This window comes from Eptesicus fuscus, chromosome 4, assembly GCF_027574615.1.
Source record: "Eptesicus fuscus isolate TK198812 chromosome 4, DD_ASM_mEF_20220401, whole genome shotgun sequence".
NCBI classification, from domain to species: Eukaryota; Metazoa; Chordata; class Mammalia; order Chiroptera; family Vespertilionidae; genus Eptesicus; species Eptesicus fuscus.
The window spans coordinates 47,909,933-47,927,440 of record NC_072476.1 but is presented as its reverse complement, the minus strand read 5'-3'; the positions used below and the strand labels follow the sequence as shown (position 1 = coordinate 47,927,440).

Here is a 17,508-nt window from a genome sequence, read left to right as displayed (position 1 = left end):
ACCTACATCACAAGCACACTTTAAGGAAATGATTTGCTAGTTTTGAAGCTTCCAGGAGTATCCCATTCCAGGAAACCATTGTCTCAGTAAACTTTCACTGAGAAACTATTATACACAATGAAGGAGTCAGAGGTGAATTCAGCTATTCTAGGAGTGAGCTTTGTAGTTGGAGAAACAAGTTTACATGTGTAGCCCATGCTACATCTACACGGACAGTAAGCCCATAGGGATGGAAAGAAGAAAAGCCCCTTTCTGCCTGGAATGATCAAGGAAAGCTTCCTGGGAACACTGGCTGGATTTGAAGGATGGGGAGAGTCTTTGCAGGTGGGGAGGTGGAAGGGGATGCATCTGGCAGAAAAACTTAGAGTGAAGAAATGCAAGGCAATGTGAAGGAACAACTTGGGGTTGAAAGGCTGAAACCTAAGGGAAGTGTTGCTAAGACTGCGCAAAAGTCTCGGATCTTGTGCAAAGTTGAATTAGAGACCTCCATGCTCCTTTCTTCTTCTTGGAAGACACATGTACAGCATTTCCTCAGAGGACATAGCCCTCTGTGATCTCCTATGCACTTTACTAATTTGGGGCATCCAGAAGCAGAATAAAAATCACCCAAGACATCAGAGACATTTTTGCACATCATCAGTTGATGCAGACTGCACTGGCGAGGTCTCCACTGACAAAGCAGAGTAAATAATGATAGTGGTTATCTGAGTACATTTTGCAGAACTCCAATATCTGAATAACTCCCTGTGACTCTAGAAATCACCCAACAACCTGCTAAAGCTTTACCATTGGAGGCCTGCATCAAGTTACTTCTGCTATAGTTATTTTAACCCTTTAATAATGATCTGATCTGAAAAGGCAATCCCTGCAGTTGAGATAGAATTATATCTGCACACTTACACTTCAAAAGATAACCTGTACATTAAAAAAGCTAAGTCTCAGACAATGAAATTTAAAAATGTTCACAACTGCTTTCCTCAAACATCAAGCTGGTCCTGTCAAGTCCTTTCTTCATCTCTCTTTTGCCCCAGTACACACCCTTCTATAAATCCCTTTTCATATCATTCTTTGCAGGCAGTGTTTGACACCCATCTTCAAAACATTTTTAATACCAATTAGGATCAGATTACGGCATATATACATTAGTTGTATTGCCACTTCGTTTGTTTCAGATCATGCCTGTGATTGTGAATGGCTGCATTATTCTTCAGGGCAAATGAAATGAAAGAAGGAACAAAGACTGACTATCATATAAGTGATGAAAAGGAAACTAAGATATAGATATAGGGAGGGATCAGAAAACACAACTTAGCAGGCATTAAGAAAAGACTACTTCCTACAAGGGTTCTTCAGGCTTATGTGGCATTATCTGGTATGTCTTTCTAGTTTTTCGTAGAGAAATTTGTATTCCTGGGTTGTCAAAAGTTTATTGAACTAGAGGGACATAAGTATGAAGGATTAGATGACAGGACACCATTATATAAAGGAAACCTACATCTCCAGTAGTTTAGATCAGCCAGTCATTAGCCAAAAACAAGTGCATGTAGGATTTGGAGGAATTTATAATAAAAGCATAATATGCAAATAGACCGACCTTCCGGGTGAAGCTGGGCTGCAAGGGCCGAGTCACTTGCACGAATGTCGTGCATCAGGCCTCTAGTATATGTTCCCAACTTCTGATGGAAACGCACTGAAAAAGGAGCTGTGAACATTTCATTTTTAAAGCTTGTCAAAATGGTGCTATCGACTCCTTAAATAAAGATATATTGAAAAAAAAATTTTTTTTAAGTAAACATGTAAGTCTAACCTGGCCATAAATGTAAATGCAGAAAACATTTGTAGAGAGCTCATCAAAACCATGTCCATTAGCTTTTGATTGAGCTACCCTATTCTTCAATGGTGGGGACTGGCAGTGGGTCCCGGTTCTCACACGGCACACTCATTGGCTCAGCTGCCCAAAGCTGGGCAGGCAACGTGAGAGCCACACACAACTGTAGCTCCTTCTTAGACTTAAGTTGGATAACCTGGTTAAATGACTACATAGGCTCATTTTTGGGTGTTTCCCAGGAACATAAAGGAATAATATGCAACACGAGGCAAAATGGATATTGGCAAACTGTTGAAACTAACCTTATCCAGGGCCAGTGTTACTTTGACTAAGTCACCTAGATGTGTCAAAAACAACACATGACAATAGCATATTATCTTGCTGCTGGGAAATCTGTAAAGCAATCTGCATGTACGGTATGATAATAAATCATCTAGGAGCCCACCAAAACTGTGCATTCTGTGCTTTGAAATGTTACAAGTCAAGAGGAACACAATGGATGTTTCCCTTACATCTGAAATATGGAGTTGAATCATTCCTTGAGTGTTTTCCCATTCTCTTGGATGAAATTATACATTTCATAGCATTTTTTAACACTATACAGTGATGTCATTAAAATCATAACACCATTAAAAGGGGAACTCAGTAATCATTTAATCCAACACAGTCATTTTGTTAAAGAGATATGACACCCAAAAAGGACATGCCTTACCTGAGGTCACAGTTAGTGGCTGAAAAGAGACCTGGGCTGCCCATCTCCTAGCCCCATGTCGGCAAACTGCGGCTCGCAAGCCACATGTGGCTCTTTGGCCCCTTGAGTGTGGCTCTTCCACAAAATACCACGGCCTGGGCGAGTCTATTTTGAAGAAGTGGCGTTAGAAGAGGTTTAAGTTTAAAAAATTTGGCTCTCAAAAGAAATTTCAACCGTTGTACTGTTGCTATTTGGCTCTGTTGACTAATGAGTTTGCTGACCACTGTCCTAGCCCAACCTAGTGCTCTCAGCACTGGAAAGTCACTTCACAGGGTACAAGGTAAATGCAACAACTCATATAAAAACTGATTTTTCATTGTAAAGATTTGAAAATACAGAAAATTAACATCATAACGTCTTCCAAAGGCAAGCGTTCTTTTCCTGTTTATTTTTTCTTCCAGGCTTGTAATTGTAAATGTTTTGGTATCAACCTAGCACTAAAACACCAACATTTTTGTGGAATCTCCCCATTTCTGATAGCTGCATAATAATGCCGTCTCAATTGTGGTTTTTTTCTCAGTAACACTACACAAATCCCCTTTTGTGTTTGAGGAAACCTATTCTAAGGACACAATCCTAATGTGAGATTAGTATTATTTGGACCAAGTGCTATTCAGTCATCACTTCATGATGATGCTTTAGAATTTACAGGACCTGAGAACGAGACGGACAAAACCGCATGCTCACTCTTAAGAAGCTGCTGGTTAGCCACACGAGTTGTAAAGATCTGAAAGTCCTTCTTAAGCTCAGCCACTCAATTAGCAATCTTTTGTGTGAGAGATCTGAGAGGGAGATACACAGCAGTTTCCCTCAGAATCACAGCTTGCTTCTACCCTTGAATCCCAAATCCTCACTTTGTTGAAAAGACACACGTAGCCTAATAAATGACATTTTAATCGAGGCAAGTGCTTGAGGAAAACAAAAACCTCTCCCATCTGCCAGTCCATTTTGACTATATGAAACAAATTTTTATTTCAACCTCATTTTGCACAATCCCTGGACTATTTCCTTTAACAAAAAATCAGCTGTCACTTCAGGGATGTCACTAAAGCAAAACCTAAGTAGGAAGGTAGAGCTCCTGAGAAAGAATACCATCCAAATGAGCGGAAAGCCTATTTTGGTACTTGCACACTACACTTGCTCCAGTATTTTCTGAGAATACAAAACCCTCTGGGAAGCACCTCTCCCTTCCCCTTCCCACCAAGGTGCATCGCCTTTGCCTTTCTCTCTCAGCTCCAAGGGCCCTCCTGCCTCCGTAATTTGTTTCCTGAGCCTACACAGCCCAACTGGCTCACTTCTACCTCCGTAATATTCTAAAACTTTCTCTTATAAAAAAAAAAAAAAAGAAAGAGAGAGAGAGAATACTACATGCCACTAAACTACCTGTGCAGTTGATAACACAAGTACTGTGGATGTACCTTCACTCCTGGGACACATGTGAGTTCACATTTTCCATCCATTTTCTGTCACCGCCGGCTATAGGAGCCTTCATCTATAGTGGACCCTTTGCTCCTGAGGAATAGGAACATGGTGTAATACAAACAGATCGTTCATGTTGGATGTCATGTGACACTAGCCATTAACCTACAGAGGACGCTCCATCACCTCACTACCTGAATTAAGGGTAGCTATGTAAATGTTTCATGAAGAAGTGAATGACTACTTTGCTATTTTCACTTCTATTTTGGGGGTCTGTCACTCTCCTATTGACATCTGAAGGAAACTTATACACACTTCCCAGAGCTGATCCACTGAAGCTATGGCTGGCTATCCAGAGTCATGCCCGCTCTCCAAAAGGCTGGAAATCTTTATGTTTGCCTTTCCAGCCACAGTTACAGCTAGGAGTAGTCATGCCACCCAGACTACTGGAAAGAGAAACTACTGGAGGCTTCTGGGAAAGCTTTTGCTTTCCGGATAAAAGACACAGATGAGTGGTGTCATGCCTTCCCCTACTTCCTGACTGGAGCACACATGTAATGTCCACGGCTGGTCAGTCACCTCAACACTGTGAGTTAAAAATGAGGAGGAACTGAGCCAGAAGCCCTGAATTCTTGGCTGATAAATAAACACTAACAATTACCTATACCCATCTTTTTTATGAGAAAAGTAAATCCCTATTTGTTTAAACCATTTAATAGTCATATTTTCTAATGCATACTATCCATGGTATTCATAACTGCTTTCTTATAGCACAGATCAAGCACTTCTTTGCAATCTCTTCCAGCTTTTTTAAAACTCCAAATAAAATTATCACCATAATTCCTAATCAAATTAACACAATTATTTAAACATATGTACAATAAATATTACAGTACATGTGTCCATATGTTACTGTAATAAGGGCACAATAATTCATTAGCATCCTGGCTATATAACAGCACATCAAGATTCAGCAGTATTGTAGCTAATATTACATGAGACACTAGCGGGAGTTACCATCTGTGTTACTAATCTTTATTTTCCAGTTTATATGTATGCTTTTGGAAGAATTCAGGAAGTTAAATTACAAACTTTAAGTTTAGATATATGCAACTATTTGTCAATATTTAAGGTTAAAGCAACTTGTACAGATAATATCAATGATAAATTACATGAGTCTAGAAATTTTATTCTGATTTTAAAAATATATACACATTTTATTTATATTAACACATGCTTTTAGTATAATAACAGCTCTAACTTTACAGATAAGCTCATAAAAGAATTACAAGATGTCTTAAAAATAAAATCTATATATAGTATAGCTTTTTTTTTTTTTAAATATATTTTATTGATTTTTTACAGAGAGGAAGAGAGAGGGATAGAGAGTCAGAAACATCGATGAGAGAGAAACATCGATCAGCTGCCTCCTGCACACCCCCCACTGGGGATGTGCCCGCAACCAAGGTACATGCCCTTGACCGGAATCGAACCTGGGACCCTTGAGTCCGCAGGCCGACGCTCTATCCACTGAGCCAAACCGGTCTCGGCAATATAGTATAGCTTTTATTGAATTGCAAGAGATGAATTTTTATTTAATCATACATGTGAAAATCTTTGGAAACCACAAAATAATGAAGACATCATAAGTCCAATTTCCTGTGTTCTGGGATTAATTTACTGTTTCTTCCATACTCAGATCCCACCATCCCTTACCTCTCTCTAGAAGCTGAATAAGGCAAGGGATAAAAGTAAAAAAATAAAATAAAGGCAAGGGAGATACATCAGACTAATAATTACACAATACAGGTTCTAATGGAAGTCTGGTCCATTCCCCAACCTTCCCTAGGTTCTGTTCATTTGCCCATAGGGTTGGGATAGCTACAGCACCTACTAAATAAAAAAGACACTGGATTTTAACAACATATTTTAAGGATGCTAGTGTGTTCCTGAGTAAACAGGTAAAACTTTTATCTATAACAAAGGGAATTACACTTAAAAGCTTTTTTTACTGAGAGACGATTTCAGACACAGAAATCTACAATTTCAAACATACCCAACCTCAATGAACAGTGAAATGAAGAGATTTTTTTAAACATTTATAACCTCTGTAATACTGTAGAAGTTTCTATTATATATAACTGTAGAACACTAAATTCTCATAATTATTTTTTGCTGATTATTATGTCAAACGTCAAGAGTTAACCAATCAAGAGTTATAAATAAAACTAGTATTTCATGCAAAAATATCACTTATGACAAATTACCTTTTCTAGTATGAAATTAATTTCCTTAAAATAAATAGGTACCATGTACTAAAAACAGTGCTATGCCAAGTAGTATTCCTGTATATACGTTTCTAATACAAACTAGCTATAAGCAAGAAAAATAATCCACCACATAATAACAAGGCAGATTTATATGCTTTCATTAACTGTCCTATGAAAAGTTATCTTTAAAGGAAATTTGGGAGGGCTATCATTTTTATTTTATTGAACTACTAAGTGATTTATTTCTAATGTTCAGCAGTCCCAGTTTAGTAAACACCGAAAGCTCTGGTAACCAGAAAAGGCTTTGTATTTAAGAGTAATTTCATGAAATTCTCCACTTCATAATATAGAATAACAAATTAATACATGCACTATAGAACTGGCTATTCAGTACAGGCCACTGGCCTCATGTGGACAATGAGCACTTAAATGTGGCAAGTCCACATTAGTAAAATACACACCAGATTTCAAGGAATTCATATAAAAGAATATAAAATAGCTTAATGACTTTTAATATTGATTGCATGTTGAAATGATAATATTTTGGATCTATTGAATTAAATGAACTATATTATTAAAATTAACCCCAGCTGTTTATTTTTTTAATATTGCTGCCAGAAAATTTAAAATGACATATGGCTTCATATTCTTTTTCTATTCTAAAGCAATGCTATAGAAACAGCAGACTCATTAATCCCAACCCACATCCTTAAATTTTTATCATTATGGTACTTGGCGATAACATATTTCAATATATTAACACAAGGTTCCTGAGCTTAGATTCAAATACAACTCTACTCTTAAAAACAAAACAAAATCCTATTCTATAATCTTTTTTCATCATCTTCTGTATACTAGCAACTGTGCTAAACTTTGGTTAGTTATGAGTCTGCCACCAGGCAAAGGGGTCTTTTTGGGAGATGAAAATGTTCTAAAACTGGATTGTGGTGATGGCTGCACAACTATAAATGTATAATCACTGGACTATACTACAACCGGCAAATTGTATAGCATGTAAATTACACCTCAATAAAGCTGTTTGTTTTTAAGTATACAGCTAGAGCCCAGTAGATCTGAAGTGCCATTTGGAAACTGCATATAAATTTTAGGTAATTTGAATATAAATTTGAATATATATGACTCAATATTGCAATGAGAATTTTTCTATGATTATCCTGTTACCTGCAGTTGGTCTACAGGAAACAGTGGATTATGTAATCATTCACAAGAGGTATAAGTGGAATAGGACAAAGGGAACATTAGAGTAACTGAGAGTGGACAGTTCATTTGTGTTTAAGGGTTCCCAGATCAGGCAATCACAGCCCTTACGTACAATATTGTTACAAATCCTTTACCCAATCTGGGCACCTTATAACTGAACATCTGTTGGTATTTCTCCATCTTAGATAATATACTTCAATATAAGAAACTTCCTACTCTACACTAATGAAAACAAATAAAAAAATACATAAAGTCAAAACTAACATTTAATAAATTTCCATAGGAAACTTAAAACTAAACTACTGAGTTTTTTTCCCTATTACAAGAAGAAGAAAAAAGTGGGAGAAAAATCCAGCAACAAAGTTACAATTTAGAAAAAAATATTAATAAATTTCAATCTAAGAAAATAGGATCATTTACACATTGTTTCTGTCAGTTCTTGAAACAAATTATTTTCAATCTACAACTTGTGAGATATTCACCACGGATACTGTAGTACTACAACCTTTTATTTGTTTACTTGTTTTATTTATTTATTTACTTATTTTTTAAACATCATTGCTAATAGCAAAAATATAAAGATAAAAACCAGCTCAACTTTTTTCACTTTATCAAAATGAGTCTGAGGATCTATGACTTATGCTTTCTTTACACTCAGGAAAACACAGTAAAGTAAAACACAGATCCAACCTTCATGCACTTGAACCACCATATGCTCTAGTGCTCTTTGTGGCCTATCTGGCATGCATTTCCAGAGTTCACTTTACCCCTATAAACCCACACACACAAAAAGGAAATACAATGATAATAATGCAGAAAGTACTCACACTGAACACTGAAATGGATTTCAAGATGTGTGCATGTACACAAACGGATACATACAAAAATTTGCCTGTATTAACCGCACACACAAAGAAAGTAAAATGATAATAATGCAGAAAGAACTCACATTGAACAATGAAATGGATCTCAAGATGTGTGCATGTACACAAACAGATACATACAAAAATTTGCCTGTATTAACCACACACACACAAAGAAAATAAAATGATAATAATACAGAAAGAACTCACATTGAACAATGAAATGGATCTCAAGATGTGTGCATGTACACAAACAGATACATACAAAAATTTGCCTGGACACATTGAGATGCCTCAGGTTCTTATTTTAGAAGTAAACTAGGTGGACAGTTCAAAAGCCAGAGTCATTTGGGATGTTCAAATCATGTAGAATGTTCCTTTAAGGCAGCCATAGAATCAAGGGAGCAATTATTATTGTTCATTCTAGTTACAAAAAGTCTCATCTAGCATTTGGGTAAATCTCTGAATGCATTTGTTATAGTTCCAGACAAAAGTTTCATCACAATTATGAATGTTTATGAAGTAGTTAGTAATACTTTGAGTTGAGTGATACCTTTAAAACTGAAACATGTATAGAACATCCATTAAATCTGACCTTCTAGAGAGATGATTCCCTGTTGCTAAATACAGGATACCAAGAGCCACTTCACAAAACTCAGACTACTGTCCAATCAATGGTGTGTCCCCATCACACAGTTGGCAGTTTTTGTACTGCTTCTTTCATGCATAAATGTTTTAAGACCCCCAAAATAAATGCACATAAAAAACAATCATATTTTTAAAGGTATTCACAAAATAATGCTATCTAGGTATCAAAATTGAATTGTATTTGATTTGAATCTATAGTTACTATAATATCCACCCATTTATTTCTGATCTTTTCAGTACTTGGAGCAGTGCAAGCCAGTTGACAATGAAGTTCCTATTTATAAAATATAAAGAGCCTTTTCTTTATTCCAAGATATTGGCAAACTCATAGAGCATACCAAAAGCACTAATATTTAACTTTAAAAAAATTAAAACTTTTACAAAATGTTCATAAAGCTCTAAAATAGATTATTTTAACCTAACAGCATGAAGCTTGTGCTCTCTCTAAATTCCAAGCAGCCAAAAATTCATACTGAGGCACTATTCATTTTCTTAAGAGTTTGAGTCAAAGACCTGTTATCTACTTCGAGGTGGATTTCTGTCATGCTCTCCATTCGTAGACACACAGACTGCCATAAACAAAGTGCAAATAACTATTTCAGAAAACTACAATGCTTAGACAGCTATTTACTTTAGGAATAAAATAACACAAAAATATCTCAAATTCTTGTACAAGCTATAAAGATGAGAGAAAAGGGTGATGATTTTTACAGGCCATGGAGCTGAAAGAAGGAGTTGATTCAGAGGGTCATAGTACTACAAGTTTAAAGGTCTTATGCCTTTCATAAGGCTTTTTGTAAATCACCATAGAAGTTGATTAAAGTGCTTGCCATGGCTGTATCTACTGCAGACTGAGGAATCATCCCACGCAGATCCGTCTGAATATAGCCTGTCAAAAGACTCTGGTTTGTATTGTCTTTAAGTGGAACACAAAACCAACCACAGGGATGGTTATATCCACGAACAAATTCCGCTCTCTTCTCACTCCAGTCAAGGCTGATCCCTACAAGGCAATTTTAAAACAATACTATTAATAGGAGTGACTGACATAAGTCTAAAACTCTCATTTAAAATATTAGATTTCTTGTTTCAATATCTGTCTGGTTATCCCTGTAGATGAAAATTCAGCCCTAAGAGGGACCATGGAAGAATGAAAAAAAATAATTATCAAGTAGATTTCTGGCAGGGAGCTAAGACAGGTAATGCGGAAACTCTAATCCCTTCATAATAGATGGCATCATGTCGTCTTGGTAACTCCTTGGAAACTAAGAATCTTGGATGTAGCATCCGGGCCTCAAGGTGCCAATAACAAACATATGGACCCAGCCAGTATGGCTCAGTGATAGAATGTCAACCTATCAACCAGAAGGTCATGGTTCGATTCCCAGTCAAGGCACATGCCTGGAGTTGTAGACTTGATCCCCAGTAAGGGGTGTGCAGGAAGCAGCCTATCAATGATTCTCTCTCATCATTGATGTTTCTCTCTCTCTCTTCCTCTCCCTTCCTTTCTAAAATCAATAAAAATGTATTAAAAAACAAAACAAAACAAAACCTATGGTACCACCATTCTCCACAGGCACTCCCATATCCAACTTTGGTAGTAGCTGGTCAAAAATAAACAAATAGATGTTTAACTACAACTGTTTAGCTATATACAGAAAACATATTAACTTACCTATAGATATATCTTAGGAAGCAGGAACCTTCTAATAGCACTATTTTTAGTTTCAAAAAGAAAAACTGTACACAACTCAGAGAAGGAGAATATCCTAACACATACCAAGACTATTAGTGTGTGTGTGTGTGTGTGTGTGTGTGTGTGTGTGTGTGTGTGTGACTAAGAAGCTATTTTTCATTTACTGGATCTCTTTCTTAGAGGTAGTCATGTGATCCATGTTTGTTAGCTGTGATCTGGAGCAGCGGTCACCAACCTTTCGGACCTCACGGACCACCAATGGTCTGCGGACCACCGGTTGGTGACCACTGATCTGGAGGATAGCATGTAACTGGAAATAAAAACCTAAATTTCAAAACCCTTCTTGATATTGTTATTTTAATCCCTAGGGTTCAGCATTTTTAAACGAAGCTTAGGATTATAAAATAATTATGAGAACATACCTTGCATAGAGAAAAAAATCCAACCTAGAAAACTCAAATATTTAAAACAAATTGAAAGACAGTATATGGTTTTGAGATCATTACCACAGGATAAAAGCCCTCCGTTATAGTCCACAGTGTAGGAGAAATCAACAAACTCTCTTGGGGCAATGATATTCCAAAGCTGACCAGCAGTAGTGTAACGCATCACACAGCAATTCTGAAGGACAAAAGTTAACAGATATTACTTACTACTCTAGGGACACAGACACAGACGCATAGATCATAAGCTCATCCTTAGTAAGGAACTAATACTCATCTAAAATGTCTTATAATTAGTAGTAATAATTCTTACAGTGATTCTGACAGGTTTAGACTTGTATTCTAAATCTCACTGCTGCTATATATACATGAAGAAGATATATAATAAAAATGTAGAGATGTTATCTCATATCCAAATCTCTAATTCAATAGTCGCTTTGTATCCATGGAAGTAGGTGGTGTAGCCCTTAGGTGTTTAAGATAAAATACACAAATACATTCACTAAAACACCACATGATTTAATAAAGACGTTTAGCCCAACCGGCATGGCTCAGTGGTTGAACATCAACCTATGAACCAGGAGGTCATGGTTCAATTCCTGGTCAAGGCACATGCCCTGGTTGCAGGCTCGACCCCCAGTAGGGGGCATGCAGGAGGTAGCTGATCAGTGATTCTCCCTCATCATTGATATTTCTATTTCTTTTTCCCTCTCTCTTCCTCTCTGAAATCAATAAAATTATATTTAAAAATAAATTCAAACATGGCAAGAACTAAATTAATAAAAATAGAAAAAGACAGGAAGCCACTTTTGTTTAGAGGGACATCTTTGGTCTTTGATTTTGGCTTCAACAGAAAACTTACATACAATTTACCTGGAAACCTGAATCTACCAGTAATAGTGGTGTTTTCAGAATCTTAGACTTCAGAAAATAAACTCACTGCTGACTAACACTCATTAGGTAATATGAGAAAGCTCAAGCTTTTTAAAAGGCAGCAAGGAGTCCCCTGTGAGACCTCTGCCATGACTACTTATTCTCAAAGCAATGAATGCAAGTGTGTACACATGCTCCCACACACACATGTGCGCGCGTCTCTCTCTCTCTCTCTCTCTCACACACACACACACACAACACACACACAATCTGAAGTAATGTTTCTAAACAAATACCTCTTCAAAGTTCTCCAAAATGTCCAATGAAGTCATTAAGCTGTCCCAATCCAAGCGACAGGGACCTGGGCGTATATGGTCCATTATATTATTAACAACACCATCTATAATACCTTGGGCTTTGAAACTGGAAAGAAAAAAAAAGTCAAATACTACTGAATGAAAAATTTCAGCATGCCCTCGTATGTAGTTCAGAACTAACTAGAGCAAACACGTCAATGAAGATTAATTGATTGATTGAATTGAACCCGAGACCCTTTGGTCCGCAGGCCGATGCTCTATCCACTGAGCCAAACCAGCTAGGGCAATGAATATTTATTAAAGGGAGTAAATCCCAACAACCTTTCTATCAATTATTTTGTCAGAATGTATTCTTTGTCCTCTAATGTAATAAGAAATCTGAAGGCTATATTTTATGTTATCACGAACATAGTACTGGTAAAGTACCGTCATGTTATGCCATGGCCAAAAACAATCTGCAGAACACTGTAATGTTTCCATTTATTTTGCATGCTATTCTTTTCTCAGTTATACTCTAACATGTTATTAGTATAAACATATTTTTATAGACTGGAAGAATATATATGTAACACATATAAACAGAATATAATTATTACACAGGATATATAATTAATTCCTATAAGTCAATGAAAAAAAATATGGGCAAAGGACATGATAAGATTGACCTGAAATGTCAATAAATTTAGAAAAGATGTTCATCTTCACTCATAATCAACTAAATACTAGTAAGATGTCATCTCATGTGCCTCAGATTGGCAGAAATTATAAACTTAGTGACAAGTATTGAGTGGAAGGGAACGAGAACTCTCAAACTGCTATCACCACTTCAGAGAGCAATTTGACAATGGTTAGTGAAGTTGAATGATGCACATCCCTAAAACCCAGGTACATACCCCAGGAAAATCACACGTGTAGGAGACATACTAAGAAGTTTACTGTAGCACTATACTTTATAGGGAAGAACTGACAACAACCTACCCATATATATAAAAGCCTAAGTAACCGGACAACCAGACGACCGTCCAGTAGCTATGACATACACTGACCACAAGGAGCAGATGCTCAACGCAGGAGCTGCCCCCAGGTGGTCAGTGCACTCCCACAGTAGGAGCGCCGCTCAGCTGACAGACGAGCACCAGATGCAGGGCTCATGGCTGGCGAGCGCAGCTATGGAGGCACAAGTCTCTCCCATGGATAGCGGATACTCCCCCTGCACTCCCCTCCCCAATCCGGACTGGGACGGGGATGGGACTGACTGGGCACGAGCCCACAGCCACTTCTCCGGTGCCACACAAGGAGCGAGGATGTGATGATGAGTGGCAGCTGTGTGATCGTGGGCGTGCCAGTATCGCCCTAGGGCAGGCATGCGGAGACCACAGTGGAGTGGCAGCAAGCCTACCTAGTGGCGGCGGCAGCGGCAGGTGCAGCAGGGCCGGGATGGGCAGGAGCTGTGCGGCCCCCAGCCCAGGCTCCAGCTCCTCCCCAGCTGCCTGCCGCTTCATGCACTACTTCATACTGTGCAGGATCGACAGTGGTTGAGGTAACAAGCAATGGCAAAGGCAGGGCTGGAGCCCGACGAGCTAGCGGGTAAGGCTGGGCTGCAGTGGCATGGAGGTCCACTGATCCCCTCAGGCCAGGCCGAGGGACCATACTGTGCACGAATCTGTGCACCGGGCCTCTAGTCTATATAGTAAAACCTCTTCTCTGAACTCTTACTGCTCTCATTTTACAATGCTACTTAACAATATTATTAGAGTAAATTTAAGATCCTTTGAGGGCCTGGGAGGTGGGGATAGTACCATACTGAATCCCTTAGTTTAGCATTCAAAGCTCCTGCACATATATGTTCTCCCCACCCTCATACTTTACCAGCTATACAAACACAATTTCTACCTCCTTAAACTAACTTGAAGTGTTTCCCATCTGTGTGTATGTAGTAGATGCAATTCCTTCTGCCTGGAATATGAATCAGTCTTCCATTCCCTAAGAAATTATTCCTTTTAGACTCTACCTCCTTAAACTAACTTGAAGTGTTTCCCATCTGTGTGTATGTAGTAGATGCAATTCCTTCTGCCTGGAATATGAATCAGTCTTCCATTCCAATTATTCCTTTTAGACTCAGCTCACAGATTAGCTCTTGTATGAAGTCCTTTCAAACCACCAAGCATAATGCTATGTACTCTTTTCAACCCCCACTGGGAATTACTGATCTAAAGGATTAACTTTCCACCCTGGCCTACAATGCTTAATCCACCCCAGTTTTTCAGTCCTCATCATAAATATTGTATGACTCATCTCTCTGAAAACGCTATCTCTGGTATTTCACTTCAAAACATTCTGTATATAGTAAGTGGGGCTAGACCCCAGTTTCATTTTAGAAAGGGCTGAGTCCCATGGATGTGAACATCCTATATAATAAAAGCCTAATATGGTAAGTGTCCAAACCTTCATTCAACCAGTTGCTATGATGCGCACTGACCACCAGGGGGCAGACGTTCCAACCTGTAGGTTAGCTTGCTGTTGGGGTCCAGCCGATTGGGACTGGGCAAGACACGCCCTGCAGCCCTCCCGCGGTCCCTCGTTGGCCCCAATTGTGCACTGGTGGGGTCCCTTGACCTGGCCTGTGCCCTCTTGTAATCTGGGACCCCTCGGAGTATGTCAGAGAGCTGGCTTTGGCTCAATCCCCGCAGGCCAGGCTGAGGGATCCCACTGAAGCAAAAATCTGTGCACCAGGCCTCTAGTTCAACTATAATTACACAAAGCAATTGTCCCCACTGGTTTTAGAAAGCAATTATTTTTTTCTGGTTAAAGGGATAATTCATGTTCAACTATCTGCAAATACCAAAAAATGGAAATAAAACCACCCACAAAATCACCATCTAGAGGTATACATTTGGTGTTTAATAAAAACATTTCAATATATAAAAATATATAAAGTCAACTCACAATTGTGCTATATACAGTTGAATATTCACTTTATATGGTGAGCATTTTTTTATGTTTTTAAATAATATTTGAAAACGTGTTTTTAAAAAAATGTAAAATGTCACATGTTCCATAATTTAATTATTCATCAACTGTTGATTATTCAAGTTGTTTTTAATTTCTAATATATAGGTAATGCTGTGATGGAAGAGATAAGAACTTAACTATTGTCTTTCTGATGATTTCTCCAAGATAAATTCCTAGCATAAAGTATACTATAGCACTGAGTAAATGTAAAAGGGTATTAGAAGAATCTTATACATAACTAGAGGCCCGGTGCACAGATTCATATACCGGTGGGGTCCCTCTGCCTGGCCTCTGGGGATCAGGCCGAAACCGCTCTCCGACATCCCCCGAGAGGTCCCAGATTGCGAGAGGGCCAAGGCCAGGCCGAGTGACCCCACCGGTGCACAATTGGGGCTGGGGAGGGACCGCAAGAGAGTTCCAGGGCGTGTCCGGCCCATCTCGCCCAGTCCCGATTGGCCGGACTGCAGAAGCAAGCTAACCTACTGGTCAAAGCGTCTGCCCCCTGGTGGTCAGTGTGCATCATAGCAACTGGTCGAACACTTAGCATATTAGGCTTTTATATATGTGTGTGTGTGTGTGTGTGTGTGTGTGTGTGTGTGTGTGTGGAGAGAGAGAGACTAGAGGCCCAGTGCACAAAAATTCGTGTACTCGGGGGGGGGGGTCCCTCAGCCCAGCCTGCACCCTCTCGAATTCCAGGAGCCCTCGGGGGATGTCCAACTGATGGCTTAGGCTCGCTCCCCTTAGTGCTCCTGTGGAGGCGGGAGAGGTTCCCATCATCGCCCATGCACTCACCAGCCATGAGCCCGGCTTCTGGGCTTCTGGCTGAGCAGTGCTCCCCCTGTGGGAGTGCACTGACCAGCAGGGGGAGCTCCTGCGTTGAGCATCTGCCCCAGTGATCAGTGTGCGACACAGCAACCGGTCATTATGCCGTTCATTCAATTTGCATATTAGTCTTTTATTATATAGGATGCTAAGAAATTAAGATCTTATCAGTCATTTCACATCATTATTTATGATCCCCTCACCATCAACTCAGTCCAGAAGGGTTATGGAAATAGGCTTTGACTTCATATGGTAACTTGCTTCTCAGAAAGTTTAAATCTTAAAAGAAGAGGCCTAATTTTACTGGCAATAATCATTTAGTAATCATTAATGTTGCTGTGTGTATATGTATAAAACATTTAGCAATGTCTTAAGAGCTACATAAAACTACTAGAATTTACTTACAGATATCCACTAAATTCTTCTGAAGGTTTTCTCCAAATCGTGACATCTCTCTAGAAAAATAAAAAACAGTAAATGGTGATAATTATATAAGCGGAACCTTGGATATAAAACTGACAATTTCATACGTCTAGAGCATTAGTGTTTGCATTAAAACTTAAGTAAATATTCAGAGATGCATAAAGTTATTTATACCATCAAATGATCCACATTTGAATTTCTCCTCTATCCTAAAATCCTTCACATTTTATTTAAATTATAGACCTCCAAGAAAGATTTTTCAGTAGCTTAATGTGCCCCAAATACTGTGAAGATTCAGTGATGGCACTATCTCACTGGCCATTCATTATTTTCCTTATTCCAATCTTGTCTACTGGCACATTTAGAATAAGACATTAAGAATCCTAAATATTTCATTCTGAACTCGCTCATATCTTTTAAAATATTAAACAATTCACATATGTTCTGACAGTGCTACCTTGAATTAATCCCTACAATTTTTTCTGGTAATTACCCAAGAAATTCTGCATAACAGAATAGCTAAAGCACTTAACTGGAAGAGTCCTGGATTCTAGGATTGGCTCTGTCAACACTCAGCCATGAGATAACTTGGGCAAGTCCTGTTGCTAAAAATACTAACTGGTCACTCTCACAGGCTTGTTGAAATATCTGAAACTGAAACTATTCCAAACTACCAATTACTATACTTCCTTAAACTGACATGATACACTTTATTGTTGACTTAAGAGGCCAGCCTTTAGGCTCTTGTTGCCCAAGTCTATTCTCATGTCCAATATCTAAAGAACTACCGAAAGCAGTACAGGATCACTATGTTTGTTCCTTTATGACCTGCTAAACCACCCACTTTATTAGGAAAATTATCTATCCTGCACATACATTTGCAGTATGGTCCACATTTTCCCATACTATTCTGAAAGATATT

General features: G+C 38.5%; 1 protein-coding gene across 2 annotated transcripts in view; it reads right to left on the bottom strand.

Annotated features, from left to right (window-relative positions):
- The window catches only part of STARD4 (StAR related lipid transfer domain containing 4), a 33,587-nt gene that overhangs the window by 8,374 nt on the left and 7,705 nt on the right, over window positions 1-17,508 (bottom strand). The window contains exons 3-6 of one of the 2 annotated variants that reach the window (XM_054715006.1): window positions 16,569-16,618; window positions 12,309-12,435; window positions 11,203-11,317; window positions 9,831-10,003 (exon numbers count right to left, since the gene is read on the bottom strand). In XM_054715006.1, coding sequence (XP_054570981.1) covers window positions 9,831-10,003; window positions 11,203-11,317; window positions 12,309-12,435; window positions 16,569-16,618 — 465 coding nt within the window. Of the gene's footprint in view, window positions 1-9,611; window positions 10,004-11,202; window positions 11,318-12,308; window positions 12,436-16,568; window positions 16,619-17,508 lie in introns of those variants that run through there. The other variant, XM_054715005.1, reaches the window with a different exon arrangement.